The 17,201-nt window shown below is 37.1% G+C and overlaps 1 protein-coding gene across 1 annotated transcript in view; it reads left to right on the forward strand.

The window, feature by feature from the left end:
• pecam1b (platelet and endothelial cell adhesion molecule 1b) overlaps window positions 1–4,073 on the forward strand; it is a 20,759-nt gene extending 16,686 nt beyond the window's left edge. The window contains exons 13-14 of the mRNA XM_080028694.1: window positions 952–974; window positions 3,472–4,073. Of these exons, the coding sequence (XP_079884820.1) occupies window positions 952–974; window positions 3,472–3,573 (125 nt within the window). The 3' untranslated portion in view covers window positions 3,574–4,073. The remainder of the gene's footprint in view (window positions 1–951; window positions 975–3,471) is intronic.
• The last annotated feature ends 13,128 nt before the right edge of the window (window positions 4,074–17,201 follow it).

Consider the following 17,201-nt stretch of genomic DNA (forward strand, 5'->3'; position numbering starts at 1 on the left):
CTGATGGATTTATTTTATACAGTATACGATGGATTTAATGACTGTGTAATTGTGAGAAGAACAGGTTGTTCATTGTGACACACACACAGAGAGAATAGGGGAGAATTTAGCAGCTTAAAAGCCAGATATTGACCTCAAATGTCACATATTATGATCATTTTCAGGTTCAAAATTGTAATTTGGGTTTCTACTAGAAACTGTTTTCACGGTGTAGTGTTCAGTCAGATAAAAGTGAATTTTACAAAATAAGCGAGACCTTTAAGAATTGGTAGAAACCTAACCAGATCTGAAGGAGAGTGCAAATTGGACTTGGACTGGTGGACAGAAATATGACTTCCAACGCAGCTTTAAATACTTTTACTCTATTTTTTATTTATTTTTTATAATTTTTTAGGGCATTTTCACTTTTTAAGACAGATTTGAAGAGATTAAATGGGGGCATAGAGGGAAAGACATGCAGAGGAATGACCTGGGCGGGATTTGGGACCCGGTTCTGCTGTAGGGCCCGGGGGGGGGTCATATTGAAATACAATTTCTGAAATGAGATTACAGATGGCAGGACAGTTAACCCTGGCCAGCTATACAGAAACCGTGACCATATCCTGTTACTACTAGCAGGAACTTCCTGTTATTAGAACTGTAGCCAGACCGCTGGATGTGTCTATCAAGCAAGCCATCGGAGTCCTAATGTTTCCTGTTCAACAACAGTGATAGAAGAGTCCTGAAGTTTTTGGGAGAAGTGTCTGTAAGAGTGAAAGGGAAACATTATAATTTAGACCACAGGGACAGGTTGTAACAAAGGCCTTAGCATAGGAGGAACAAGTGAGTCAGCAAGGTCAGCCACGTCATCATGACTGTCAAATGACTAATAATAAGTGATGTACCAGTGAGTAAGCAGGGTAGTCACACGTCACACATATTTAACCTGTGATGCTTTTCCCCTTACTGTAGATGCTGCTGACCATCATGACTATGTGAGTAATAATAATGTACCTTTACCTTCAAAACACAAATATATTGTTCATACGTAGAATGTATATATTCATGGTATGTATGCATCATTTCAAAGAGTTTTTATCTTTTTATTATTATTCAGTTGACATGTTCGATTAGAATTTTCAAACAGACTACATTTACATCTCCTTTCTCATTTTAATGCTTTTTATGAGGAGCATTTTAAATTCAAATGTGCCAAATGTATGGTACATCGATGCTATGATTCTTCTCTTCTCATGGACATCAAATCATCATATAAAAAAAATCAGCCCCTGCATACAATGCAAAAGGCTCAATAATACTACACACTGATCTGCATTGCATATGCTTGTCACAATGATTAATTTATTTTGAGTCATTGCGAGTTATATGATGCATTTATGTCTACAGAGGCCTAATCAGTCCCATTGTATTTATTTCATTCATAACACAACTCTGCATTCAAATTTTGTTAGACATGTCGTCTCATTCGAGGCTAGCCATTGTTCCAACGTGTTCTGTAACTCAATACAAGCAGTCATTCAGGATTTCTTTCATCTGCCTTCCTAATAAATCCATATATTACAGAGTATGCTATAAGACAAATTGTTATTAACATAGCTGTTGGGTAATGGTGTTCTTTTAAGGTAGCTAGAAAAAACATTAAAAAAACAACCGTATTAGTCTTTATAAAACGAGCCACTCGACATACTCTGATCCATGGTTTTATTTAGGAGTTATGAGCGTAGTTACACATGTTACTGGGATTTTGAATTATTATTTTTTTTTGCAACTGGAATAAGCCAGTACCTCCAGTTTCACTTCAGCATGCCACAGTGCACTGATCACGTGTGTCTAATAATGCTGTGAGTTATTATGATGCATTAAATTCTATGGCCCATTCAGTCCCATTTTATTTATATCATAGCACCTAATTTTAGTGCATTGAAGCCTAATGCAAAGTATTTTAAAGCCTCCATTCACTTGAACATATATACGGAATAAGTCAGCTAAGTGTGAGTTTTCATAGATTTATATACGTGCAAAAATCCCAACAATTGGTAAATAACATAAAAAAAATCACTTTATTTAGTCATGTTTAATTTTTTTATTTGGTCTTACACTTTTATTTATCATTCAAAATAAATATTACATAATACAGTATTATAGGCCTTTTGAGGCCTGATTTAAGAGAGGGTGGTGTTACAGTTATTAAACTTGTACGCTGAATTACTAAAACCCTCCAGGTCACAGTGACCCTATCCAGGCAGATAATCCAGAGTGAGAGGGGAAACGAACGTCAGAGTTTCCAGACAAGAACAAAGGCGTTTAGGGCTGGGGCTTCCTTCCCTATCGCACACTCACATCACCACCACCGCGGCCCACAGTCAAATTACCTCCAGGCCCATCTCAGTCGGCACACTGTCCCCCCCCCCCAAAGCATGCCTTAATCACTGCCTGTCCCTACATGGTGTTAGTTAGAGGCAACCGGAGGGAGGAATTTGAAATAATAAGCTAAGGGATGTGGTGACATCATCTTCTAAAAAAACAGTGGATTCTTTCATCAGTGCATCTTTCTTGATGAGAGATAATGTGGTTTTTGGTGTGATGGTATTTTTTTTTTACCTATTATGGTTTGTCTGCCTCTCAGGAAACTGTGTTGTTCAGTAGACAATATGAAGTTTATATTATGGGGAGAGAGGGAAAAAAACAAAGCATCCTCTGGGAGTGTATTATTAGCTTGTTGCTTGAGTAAAAAAAAATAAAAAATATCGCTTAGGTAGTTTGGGAGATGGATGAAAACACAGTTTGAAATCTGATTTGAACTCATGGGTGATTGCTTTGCACACATAATAACAGAAGCCAAAAATAGCTTTTGTCTGATTTCTTGAACATTATGCTGTGATGATTCAAGGCTGTACTACTTAACAGGAATTTGTGGTCTCTTTATTGACTGCTCTGCCATGTCAAAATAATAAGCCCAATGGTTATCCAAAGGGTGATTTTGTTTTCATTGGTTGGCGCTAGTAATACATTTCAGATTTCACGTCACTCCCTGAGCGCCTGAGTGATTTTGGTGCGTATGTAGGAGGCAGACAGTACAGGCCTAAATAGTAAAAATAGTCTAGAAGAGGTCTAGTCACAGTCAAATTTAAGTGGAATGGTTGTGGACAAAATGCAATTTCAAAATAAGATGGAAAAAAAATTAATTGAAAATCTTACTAGTGCAACTTTAAAGTATTGCTAATGTAATTATTGATTAGCACTGATGTGTGATTTAGTCTTGTGTTGTGTTCCAGTTCTCAAAGATCATGATAAGAATGAGTCAGTTGTGACAGTGTGTGTGTGTTGGCCGTGCTGTGTGTGTGTGTGTGTGTGTGTGTGTGTGTGTGTGTGTGTGTGTGTGTGTGTGTGTGTGTGTGTGTGTGTGTGTGTGTGTGTGTGTGTGTGTGTGTGTGTGTGTGTGTGTGTGTGTGTGTGTGTGTGTGTCAACAGGGTTCAGTGGAGTACGCCGAGCTGAACGGGGAACAAGCTGACATCAGTCACTACCATCCAGAGGTCAACAGCTACCAGGACCTGCCTGTGCCGGTGGATTAGTCAAACACTGCCTGCTTTTATGTACACACTCCCCTGTTCCCCATCCCACTCCCTCTCCCATTTATCCACACTCGTTTGCCATTCCTTTCTATTTCATCCTCAGTGAAATAATAAAGGTGAGACACTGCAGGTGAATACTCTAAACATTAAAACTTAAAGATATCATCAAATGTTTGAATAAAGAACATTTGGTCATTTCTAACTCATTATGTGTCAATTTGCATCTCCTTAAAAACCAAAATCCAAATGTGGGATAAAGCCAGGGTTTACGTTTTTATTTCATTTTTAACAAGATGTTAATGTCCAAAGTTTTTACATATATTTTTTACAAAAATACAGACGCAAACAGACAAGGTTTAGTTGAATAAAAAACCTAACTGTGCATTTCAGACCTTTTACTTGAAGTATTAATACGAAAGAAAAAATGTTATGGAAGCAAATTAGACAAAAATCTCAAAATTGACCAGTGTTTGAACAAAAATATGTTTTTACCTGCAGTATCTCGCCTTAACTTCTATGGTTAGTTGTAAATATACTTGTTTTTTCCTTATAAAGTCATGTCACATATTCCCACTGTGTTTGGACTGTGATTTCCTTGTGTGATTGGGGGCCTTGATATTACAGCAACAAAGCAAATAGATTAGCAGATCAGTAACCTCATCTTTCGAGTGTTAGTTCCTTACAGTCAAACAGTAAGTGCTGCTTCTCAACTTAAGTTCCTTGGGACTCTATTTTCCATTTGCCTCGATACAGTAGCACACACACACTGGATTTGCTGCGTGCCTCCTTCAGTCATGTACAAAAGAAAAGACAATCACAAGAGGATGGTGGGGTAAAATAAAAGAAGAGGGTAACCCTCAATTGATCTTTCGAGAATAAATAAAGGAAAATGAAATGAAATGAATTATCATCTTTAAATGTGCACAATTTTAAATCATATTAAGCTTTAATCAATGTGTTTTTTTAAATTATATGTGGTCTTCAAACATTCAGAATTCCGAGGTTAGCCTTGATTGTATGTCAGGTTTCTTCATTTACTAACACACACACACACACACACACACACACACACACACACACACACACACACACACACACACACACACACACACACACACACACACACACACACACACACACACACAACACACATACAGCAGCCTCTGGATCAGCAACACACCCGCTCTGTTCACTGATGGAACAACCCCCTAACCTGACAGGTTGGAGAGAGTCTGTTGTTGAATCTACTTCAGAATAGCTTAAGAACACAAATTAATAAAACTGATTGAGAATACAGCTTAAACATTATGTAGTAATACGCTATCTTAACCTTTAACCCTAACCAAGATAATTTCAATGTACTTTCAATGGCATGGATCCCCAGTAATCAACACTAGGGGGCACCATTGTACCAATAATATACTGCAAGTGATTATTTTCTTCACTTCAGAGTTGATGTCAGTGTTTGTTGGTGGCTCATGGATCCATCTTGTGGCAAAACATTAAAGTCCACCCTAAAATGTTAGAATGAATCACTCCTTACATACCATACTGTATATTGTGAGGGAATTTTGGGTCTTTAGTTGTAATATTAATGGGAAAGATTAATAGGTCATATATGCCTATCTTGTGGTGTCTGTCTCGCAGACTCTAGGTCAGCCTTGGAGCCTGTTAGGAGACACTTAGGTCAGTTGTATAGATAAAGTCTCATCTCCTTAGACTCCAGAATGTTATGGTTCACTGTGTTCAGCTCTGAACCAAAACATTGGTACGCTTGGTGCCCGAGCCGGGGAGGTGGTAGAGATAGCGCGAGGTTAAAACACAGCTCTAAGCATGAGTTTGGGAGAATTGAAGTGCAAGTCACGAGAGTTGCAGTCCGGTTCTCCTTGGCCAAGTCTGTAATAAATATTGCTTCATAATTCATCCAAGTCTCCTGAAATATTCTTCCACCTGAGTTGACCTCCAACCTTAACAGAACTTCCATCACATATGGGTCCCAACCTTTTATGTCGCCATGTTAAAAGTACCCCATCACTCATGTGTGATTATTTGCCTTAATTCTTACTTATACTAAACCCTTTGTCTTTGTATCCAATCCAACTGTTATGTTCATTAAATGAAAAACATTTGTATAACTCCCCATGAATAACAACACATTTAAAGTTGATATTTACAATTATTGTGAGTGAAAAATAATAATATTCAGACTCCCCAATAGCAGTTTTAAGATATTTTATTCAGTCACTGGAGCTTTTAATGAGACACTTGAGCTTGTTTGTCTTTCATAAGCTTTGACAGTTCTGGGGGCAGTGTGGCAACAACCCTTACCAGGCTGCTCTCCACATTCACTCTGTTAAACCTCTGCTTGGCTTTGATGTGAGTCAGGGCTGAGAAGGTTACTTCACACATGTAAGTAGATCCAAAAGTGTTCATTCAATGCACATTTCCCCAGCTCTGGATATTCCTTTGCAACGTCACACTAGAACTCTGTCAGTTCTCCAAAACATGCACTTTGCGTCACCTAGATTGATTAACCTACAACTCAGGAAATGACTGTCAGAATTGGGTAGCATTACACAATGCTACTGTCCTGCTCTTCTCGGACAAGCTTGAATAAATAGTTATGCTTAAAACATCTGGGTCTGATAAAACTTTTATACTCAAGAGTGATAGCTCAATAGATTTCCGTAAAATTAGGTTGTAATTTCTTCCTGTATTCAATCTTACTGCATTGTTACAAAAAAAAAAAAAAATTAAATAAACTCTGCTTTATATCTGCATAGTAAAGGTACAAAAGTAAGAAATTGGTGATAAAAAGGGCTCCAAAGAAAGTGTAATGTTTATATAGCAGAAGGAACTACAGGGACTACACAGTAAGGGAGTATATGTAAATTAGCCTTTATGGCATGATGGATGCTCTGGTGCTCATTTTGTTTAATGTGCACTGTCTCTTTTAAATAAAGAAATTTAAAAAAGAAGGGTGATGTGGCAGTACAAATAGAGGAAACATTGCTTTGTCACTGTTATTCACGTATTTACTCAAGGCCATTGAGCAAACATTGAGAAAAAAGTAGAAAAAGTCTGTAATATACAACATTACATTTCTTGTCAATGGGTTAGTGGTTCTATTGACTCTAACTGCATTGTACAAGCACTAGTAAGCATATATATTAAACTCTTGAATAACATCATTTTCAACAACAGTAAAAAAAAGAGAAAGTGTAAGCGTGCTGTCAGAAACATGATTCTGATGCTAAAAGGTTTTCTTTTCGACATGCATTATGTGACTGAAAATAGCTTTCCAATAGGAAAGGACACTTACCGTAATTTGATGTTTTAATGTTCTTTTTGAAAATACATTTACGTGGCCCTTCTCATATGGTGTACACACTATGAATGGAGCACGCTGGCACCCAGTCTTCTCAGGTTCTAATTCAGTTTTCTGAGCAATTTATTTCAAACTGCACGTCAGACTTCATAATTAAAATGTCCTGCCTCCAATAATGACTCCAGGGGCCCGCAATGGTAGCGCTGGCATGGCAACTGCCCTTCTTGAATAAATGTATTTAAAGATGAATGTTATTATCTCTCTCCCCATTAAGCTCTAATGACTTTAATTCATCCAAATGGTCAAAACATGAGCTCAAGGCCTCGTGTACGTCAATCAGGGTGTCCTGAGTCATCTGTAACTCTGTACTCCTGCTCTGATTAATTCAGCTTCTGACTAAAGTTCCTGGTGCAGCTATTCATGAGAACAATTAAATGTCCAGTTTGCCCCCCGAGCGGTTGCGACCCCGCTTTGAAAATCAGTGTAGTCCTTATATCCAATATTACAAAAATAAATACGAAAAATGCCCTCAGTAGTGAAGTGTTGTGTTCACAGCTTGATAATGCTTAATTTATAACATTTTAAGAGCAGGGATTTTACCTGTGATCTGGTCTGAATATTTGGTTCTGCTATGGAAATAACATTACAATCATGTGTATTTGTAATACTGTCATGTTTTGTAAAATTAAGTACAAATAAACTCATTGTAAAACAAGTTCTATCCTGGAGAGGGTTTGACCTCCTCCTGTGTATGTGTGCAACGCAACCGTATCAATTAAAGCAATGCAGGATCTTACTGAAAATTGGAACATTGTGACAACTGGTAGGCCTATTTAATTGCCAACTGTCATCTGCACTAGACAAACTGATATTCCAGTCTCCACGACAGTTTACTCTCTTATCTGTAGTTCTCTAGCATGAAGGAGCAACTCATAGGTTCATTGGGAGTCTGATGCATTTTAGAAAGACACTTGAACCCCTAGCATTGGTCTTCATACTTGTACTATAACAGCTGTTTTAGTTTTGACCCTTGAATACTTTACCTTCTCTAAGCAACTTGTAAATAGAAAACGTGCCAAAAACCTAATTCTACCCATCAAAAAAGCTCCCTGACATAAATTTTCTTTTAATCTTTCTTGAACTCCTGCTATGTCCCATCGTTTTAGCAGTCTGTTAGACAGTTGACCCACCCAATCACATGGAAGTTAAACAAATAATAAAAACTGAGATGATATTTTAGCAGCCAGCAAGGGCAACATTTGCATTTAAAAGTTGCTCTTGTTCAAATAAACATGTAGCCTCTCCCTTAACCAGCGGTTTCATTGTTTGATGACTCAGAAACCGTGAGAGTGAATATGAAAGATGAAGGCGCAACACCGGAGAGTGGCGATAAGAAACAAAGGACACTGCAGTAAGAATGTACTGTGAGTGCACTAAAAAAAGACAAAGTTAGTCTTCCATCTGCTACAGGTGAAACTCGAAAAATTAGAATATCGTGCAAAAGTTCATTTATTTCAGTAATTCAACCTAAATGGTGAAACTAATATATGTATGTAATATTCTAATTTTCTGAGATTTTGAATTTGGGGTTTTTATAAACTGTAAGCCATAATAATCACAATTATAAAAAATAAAGGCTTCACATATCTCACTTTGTATGTAATGAGTCTGTATAAGATATTATTTTCACCTATAAAGTTGAATTACTGAAATAAATGAACTTTTGCACGATATTCTAATTTTTCGAGTTTCACCTGTATATTCTAAACTTTACAGTTTGTATTGTTTCCATTTTATCAACTTGGAGAAATGTTGTATTATGATGTGGAAGTTTATATCGGTTATTTTTACTTATTGTATGTGACTCAATGGAATGTGACCAACCAAGTGACAAACTGTCAAATTGCTTCAGCCAATCAGCTTGTAGAGCTCGCTGTTTTGTCAGAGTGAGCTTCTGCCAGAAATTCAGAACACGTAATGCTTTGCACTTAATGAGGAGGAGAGGCCATGTGTCTTGTTGTTCTTGCTGGAGAGGAAATGAAAAGCTTGTACATGGACATTAAGGTGCTACAGTACAGTATTTCCTTTATAAGTGCTATTAATGTATAAGCACACACCAAATCTGCTATCATGCTAATGCAAAGTGAACACTGGTCACAGCTGTCACCTTCTGCACACCTTGTGTACGAAGACTGTAGGTAAACATGGCATTAGCAACCATAGCTGATTAGTTATTTATGATTTCATGGCAGCCATGTTATATCAAATTTCAGTTTTGAAGTCAGATATTTACAATTAAGGGAGCTGAGGACAAATACTCATTTTCCCTGACACTGTTGTTTCAGTCAGAACTTGTTGCCAGGAAACTGAACCAACTTTTGATCCTTAGTCTCAATTTCCATAATCTGGGATCAGCAGAAAACCGACAACAGAGAGCTGTATGCACATGTACAGTCAACGAGTAATCACACTCAAATAAATGGCCTATGGCAAAACAAAGTCCCTTGAACTATGAACATATCATTCTGATTTAATAATAATAACACTCTTATTTTGAATAAGTGGAATCATTTTCTTAATGCCTCTGTGTTGGCAATACCCACGGGCCGAAGCCATTATGTTTTGGGGTTTTCAGTCCGTATGAGCATACGTCCATCCGGGTCATTGTTGTGAATACAATATCTCATGAACGCTTTGAGAGAAAAATGACGTTTCTGCCTCAAGGATACAGATATAACAGATATACTTTTGGAGGTCAAAGGTCAAGCTCACTGTGTCCACAAATCTTGTTAGCAGAATAGTCTTAGAATGTATTGATGGATTTCTGTCAAATTTTGCAAAAACCTACACTTGGACATGGATATTTTGGAGGTCAATGGTCACTGCAACCTCACAATATTTAAGGTTTCAGTGACCTTGTAACTTAGAAGCTTTACCTTAGTTAAATCATTGCCCACTACCACTGCTGTACCTTCAGTTTTAGCAATTGTATGCTTGCAGAGGAATATAATAGCCAGGCGTTAGTTCTAGTTTATCTTATTTGACGGCCTTAAAGAAATTTCATGCAGTAATGCATCTTCATTTGTTGCATTTATCCCTTCAAATGTCTAAATATTGTGCAGATGTTTGGATCATTTCCTATAAGTCCTTACTTAAAGGTGTAGTCAGTGTGTACAAGTAGCAGATCGCCAGGAGATATTTATTGATTTTGACAAAAAAAATATTTGGAAGACAAGCATTCCCCAGAAGCACTGGCTCTGTCTTTAAGTAGCACTTCTTAATCTTTAAGAGTAAACCATGTGATCCATCTATATTTTGTCTAAAAGGTTTTTTTTAAGTGTTAGATCGAGCCATATAAATACTAAGTCAAGATATATTGGTATTTGCTGCTTCAATTTTGACCGTTCTTTTTCTTTTTTTGAGTTTTCCAATGTTGCGAAAGAGCAATACTAAACCACTTGGGGGTTTTGATTCAGCCACGTAACAGTACTCCAAAATATTTATGAAGCAAGTGCACTAGCAGTCTAGACTGAAAAGACAATACACTGGAAGACACTGTAGTGGAAAAATACTGAGAGGGTCCTCCTGCAAGCGCTACATTTCTATCAATTCTGTTGATGAAAAGCAACAATCGCAGCTTTTTGTTAAAACAAATGTAGCCTACTGTTAATATGTTCTAATGAGGTTGTTGTTGATATACTAAACAGTGTGACCTTAGAGTCAAACTTTGATACTTACATGAAAAATAATGTAGTTGCCATGACAATAGTGGCCTTCAAGCTATTATTTATTCTATCTAATGCATTAGCCATGAAGACAGCACTGTTCCCTGACCACCCACTACAAGTAGGGGAGAACGGGGTAATGTGAGACACTTTTTACATTTGCTTCGCTCTAAGGGAGCTAAAATGATTTATCAGTCAAATGTACACATTTACCATTACTTCAGGATGTTTCCTAGAAAAAGGCATTAGCAGAATTTATTCATGACAAAGGGCAGTGACAATATGATTGTTTTTAAAAAAGTTGTCTTGTTTCTCAGTTTACACCAGCAGTGGGGTAAACTGAGACAGACCAGAGAAATCAAGGGGGTAAACTGATCCACTTACTTTTTCCGCTCTGAAACTACCATAACAACACATCTTCTAACAGTTACAATCCTGACAGCTAGCTTGAAAACCAAATATTACAAAACTAATGTCGGACGAGTAACAGAATCATGGGGTTTGGTCAATTAAGAAAAACATTTTGAAAGTAACTCTGATCAAATACACCATATAATTCATATTCAATAATTAACATTCAAATGACAGATAGAACCAGTTAGATTAAAACACAATCTGGGGGTCAGAACACAGGACCCTTAGAGCCAGCTAGTGTCTGGGGATCAGAGCAAAGAACAATCAGAACCAGCTAGAACAGCCTGGGACTCAGAACACAGGACTAGACCCAGCTGTCATTTTCCATCTTTTGAGTCTTTGATTAATATTTTTCTGCATTTGTTATATTGGTATAATTCATTGAATAAAGACATATTACTTAGAGTCCATTGGTGTTAAAGGTCACTCTCCTGTCCCCCACATAAATACGTGCCAAACTATGCCCTTGCTGACACCCCTTCAACCATCAACCCCCACCTCCAGCCCACATTGTCTTTTGTCTTATTCAAACTAGTCTCCTTGCTACCTCAAATATTATGGATTCATTACAGTAAAATAGGGCACAGACGCCTTTACCCCACAGCATTTGTCTCACTTTACCCCAGTGCCAAAATTTGAGAAAAAACTACCTCTCTCAGCAAATCAGGCTAATCTTCAGTTATCATCATCACATGGTTTCATATGTTGGTAGTTCATCAACATGTATGATATAAGTTTTTCTACCTGAATCAATTTGCTTTGGCACAACAAACGATTAAGTTGATAGCAAGAAAATTTACTTTTACATGCAAAAAATACATTTTTGTGAAAAAAACATTCTTACAACATCACCATGAGGTCCTCTCTTTCATGGCCAAGGGGAAATGAGAGGGGCTTGAAAACATATATTTCACATGATCAAAAATGTGTTCCATTGCCTAGATACAGGGGGTGTCTCACATTACCCGATGGCTCACATTCCCCCATTCTCCCCTAACAAGAAAAGCTTGCCCGCACGGGTGCTCTTTAGCAACACACAAACATGCTGTATATGCCCCCAAAAATGATTTAATCCTAAATGTAAGCTTCCAATTCAGTCAAGTTTCTTAGTTGCACTAATGTTTGGAAGATGCAGTTTGTGTTGCTGTTGAAACCGTATTGCATTAACATTATGCTATGAGGTGATTGTGTTATTAAGGCTACCCTCATTAATATAAATATGCAACAAAATAATAGAAACCCTTGTCAGTATAACGGCTACACAATTCAATAGTATCAAAAACTGCAGCTTCCAAAATGAATACAGTTGAATCAACACATCTCTAACACAGTTTAAAAAAATAACTGAACATTATATTGTTCAACTGCTGGTAAGCCGCACTTAGTTCATTAAATCAAGTAAAAAGTCAGTAAAAAAATATTACACAGTGAATTCTGATAAATGCACAAAAACAGGACAATGCAGTAAACATGGTTTCATATGTTGGTAGTTCATCAACATGTATGATAGAAGTTTTTCTACCTGAATCAATTTGCTTTGGCACAACAATCGATTAAGTTGACAGCAAGAAAATTTACTTTTACATGCAAAAAAGACATTTTTGTGAAAAAAACATTCTTACAACATCACCATGAGGTCCTCTCTTTCATGGCCAAGGGGAAATGAGAGGGGCTTGAAAACATATATCTCACATGATCAAAAATGTGTTCCATTGCCTAGATACAGGGGGTGTCTCACATTACCCGATGGCTCACATTCCCCCATTCTCCCCTAACAAGAAAAGCTTGCCCGCACGGGTGCTCTTTATTAACACACAAACATGCTGTATATGCCCCCAAAAATGATTTAATCCAAAATGTAAACTTCCAATTCAGTCAAGTTTCTTAGTTGTACTAATGTTTGGAAGATGCAATTTGTGTTGCTGTTGAAACCGTATTGCATTAACATTATGCAATGAGGTGATTGTGTTATTAAGGCTACCCATTGATATAAATATGCAACAAAATAATAGAAACCCTTGTCAGTATAACGGCTACACAATTCAACAGCATCCAAAACTGCAGCTTCCAAAATGAATACAGTTGAATCAACACATCTCTAACACAGTTTAAAAAAATAACTGAACATCAAATTGTTCAACTGCTGGTAAGCCGCACTTAGTTCATTAAATCAAGTAAAAAGTCAGTAAGAAAATATTACATGATGAATTCTGATAAATGCACAATAACAGGACAATTGCAGTAAAGAAGATACATTCCTCTAACACCCATTAAAATGTCTCAAAACTTTATTATAACCTTGACCATCATAGTAGGCCTAACTGTTCCTATATGGTTCCTGTTTTGTTTGTTTGTTAGCCCATTTGAGTGAACCAAGCCGTTAACACTCTAACCCTTCAACCATCAACCCCAACCTCCAGCCCACATTGTCTTTAGTCTTATTCAAACTAGTCTCCTTGCTACCTCAAATATAATGGATTCATTAAAAGAGGGCACAGCATTTGTCTCACTTTACCCCACTGCCACAATTTGAGAAAAAACTACCTCTCTCAGCAAATCAGGCTAATCTTCAGTTATCATCATCACATGGTTTCATATGTTGGTAGTTCATCAACATGTATGATAGAAGTTTTTCTACCTGAATCAATTTGCTTTGGCACAACAATCGATTAAGTTGACAGCAAGAAAATTTACTTTTACATGCAAAAAATACAGTTTTGTGAAAGAAACATTCTTACAACATCACCATGAGGTCCTCTCTTTCATGGCCAAGGGGAAATGAGAGGGGCTTGAAAACATATATCTCACATGATCAAAAATGTGTTCCATTGCCTGGATACAGGGGGTGTCTCACATTACCCGATGGCTCACATTCCCCCATTCTCCCCTAACAAGAAAAGCTTGCCCGCACGGGTGCTCTTAAGCAACACACAAACATGCTGTATATGCCCCCAAAAATTATTTAATCCAAAATGTAAGCTTCCAATTCAGTCAAGTTTCTTAGTTGTACTAATGTTTGGAAGATGCAGTTTGTGTTGCTGTTGAAACCGTATTGCATTAACATTATGCTATGAGGTGATTGTGTTATTAAGGCTACCCTCATTAATATAAATATGCAACAAAATAATAGAAACCCTTGTCAGTATAACGGCTACACAATTCAATAGTATCCAAAACTGCAGCTTCCAAAATGAATACAGTTGAATCAACACATCTCTAACACAGTTTAAAAAAATAACTGAACCTTATATTGTTCAACTGCTGGTAAGCCGCACTTAGTTAATTAAATCAAGTAAAAAGTCAATAAAAAAATATTACACAATGAATTCTGATAAATGCACAATAACAGGACAATGCAGTAAACATGGTTTCATATGTTGGTAGTTCATCAACATGTATGATAGAAGTGTTTCTACCTGAATCAATTTGCTTTGGCACAACAAACGATTTAGTTGATAGCAAGAAAATTTACTTTTACATGCAAAAAAGACATTTTTGTGAAAAAAACATTCTTACAACATCACCATGAGGTCCTCTCTTTCATGGCCAAGGGGAAATGAGAGGGGCTTGAAAACATATATCTCACATGATCAAAAATGTGTTCCATTGCCTAGATACAGGGGGTGTCTCACATTACCCGATGGCCCACATTACCCATTCTCCCCTAACAAGAAAAACTTGCCCGCACGGGTGCTCTTAAGCAACACACAAACATGCTGTATATGCCCCCAAAAATTATTTAATCCAAAATGTAAGCTTCCAATTCAGACAAGTTTCTTAGTTGTACTAATGTTTGGAAGATGCAGTTTGTGTTGCTGTTGAAACCGTATTGCATTAACATTATGCTATGAGGTGATTGTGTTATTAAGGCTACCCTCATTAATATAAATATGCAACAAAATAATAGAAACCCTTGTCAGTATAACGGCTACACAATTCAATAGTATCCAAAACTGCAGCTTCCAAAATGAATACAGTTGAATCAACACATCTCTAACACAGTTTAAAAAAATAACTGAACATTATATTGTTCAACTGCTGGTAAGCCGCACTTAGTTAATTAAATCAAGTAAAAAGTCAGTAAAAAAATATACACAATGAATTCTGATAAATGCACAATAACAGGACAATGCAGTAAACATGGTTTCATATGTTGGTAGTTCATCAACATGTATGATAGAAGTGTTTCTACCTGAATCAATTTGCTTTGGCACAACAAACGATTTAGTTGATAGCAAGAAAATTTACTTTTACATGCAAAAAATACATTTTTGTGAAAAAAACATTCTTACAACATCACCATGAGGTCCTCTCTTTCATGGCCAAGGGGAAATGAGAGGGGCTTGAAAACATATATCTCACATGATCAAAAATGTGTTCCATTGCCTAGATACAGGGGGTGTCTCACATTACCCGATGGCTCACATTCCCCCATTCTCCCCTAACAAGAAAAGCTTGCCCGCACGGGTGCTCTTAAGCAACACACAAACATGCTGTATATGCCCCCAAAAATGATTTAATCCAAAATGTAAGCTTCCAATTCAGTCAAGTTTCTTAGTTGTACTAATGTTTGGAAGATGCCGTTTGTGTTGCTGTTGAAACCGTATTGCATTAACATTATGCTATGAGGTGATTGTGTTATTAAGGCTACCCTCATTAATAGAAATATGCAACAAAATAATAGAAACCCTTGTCAGTATAACGGCTACACAATTCAATAGTATCCAAAACTGCAGCTTCCAAAATGAATACAGTTGAATCAACACATCTCTAACACAGTTTAAAAAAATAACTGAACATTATATTGTTCAACGAAAGGGGAGTTTACTGCATTAGTTTAAGCTAGGTGTACTTTATACACTGAATATATGTCTTGAAGATTGACCTAGGAAAAGCTATCCGACCAGTTTGGTTCATAAGTATTTTTACCTGCATTTTCTTCCTCTAGTCTGACTAGATGTGCATTGTTAAGTTGATTTATTTCCCTGACTGTTTCCTTATTCTCTGCCAGTTGAACCTGTCTATTACAGGATGTGAGCACTGGCTGTACCTGCTGAACTGCTCTTCATGTAATTTATTCACTCTCTGATACATTATCTGTGTGTTCCAATAGCCACAGGGCATGTGTTGCACTCAAATCAGCACAATTTAACCCTAACCAGACAGAGCAACAGCCGAGTTATAACCACACATTGAACAGATACCACTAGATACATTTTTATTTTAATCACCTTCTTTTATCTTCATCTAACTCACTCACCCTTAATTGTCACCTTTTCCTAAACAGTCCCCTAACTGCTGCTGTTAGGCAGCACTTAGTTCATTAAATCAAGTAAAAAGTCAGTAAAAAAAATATTACACAATGAATTCTGATAAATGCACAATAACAGGACAATGCAGTAAAGACGAAACATTCCTCTAACGCCCATTAAAATGTCTCAAAACTGTATTATAACCTTGACCATCATAGTAGGCCTAACTGTTCCTAAATGGTTCCTGTTTGTTTGTGTGTTAGCCCATTTGAGTGAACCAAGCCGTTAACACTCTCACCCTAAAATCAATACAAATGATGAGTACATTTTCCATTTTTCTCCTTTAGGTCTACAGTAGTGTAAACAGAGTTGTTAGTAAAACATCACGTGACTGTCACTGTCAAACCATTCAGACTTTGTCCCTCTCGGCAAACACAATCATTTCTATATTTCCTAAAAGCTCTCCATAGTTGCATCAGTTGCTGTTCCATACACCCCACAGCCAGTAGGCTAAGTAAGAGTATGTGAATAACCAATTTAAAATAATCACACTTACGCTACAGAATATAGTTTTCAAACATTCTGAAAACTATATATTTTTATTTTTGTAAAGCTGCATGATGTAGGCCTACACAATAAATGATAAAGGCTACAAGCTTATTGAAACGCTAAATGGATACATTTCCAGTTTTAACTATGCCCGTTTAAAAGGTGTGTGTGCGTAAAAATCAAGTTTCCCATACACTGTCCCATTATGATTCCTGTGTGTTATCTATCTGTCAGGGCTGATGTGTAGATGTGTAGGCATGCCAGCAGGGAGCAGGGAGCGCCGCTCTTTCACTTCCAGGTGCAGTCTGCAGCGGTCCAGTCACATTTCAACACGAACTGCTTTCGGCCTGATAAAGGCGC

This window comes from Ammodytes marinus, assembly GCF_949987685.1.
Source record: "Ammodytes marinus genome assembly, chromosome: 6".
Lineage (NCBI taxonomy): Eukaryota > Metazoa > Chordata > Actinopteri > Uranoscopiformes > Ammodytidae > Ammodytes > Ammodytes marinus.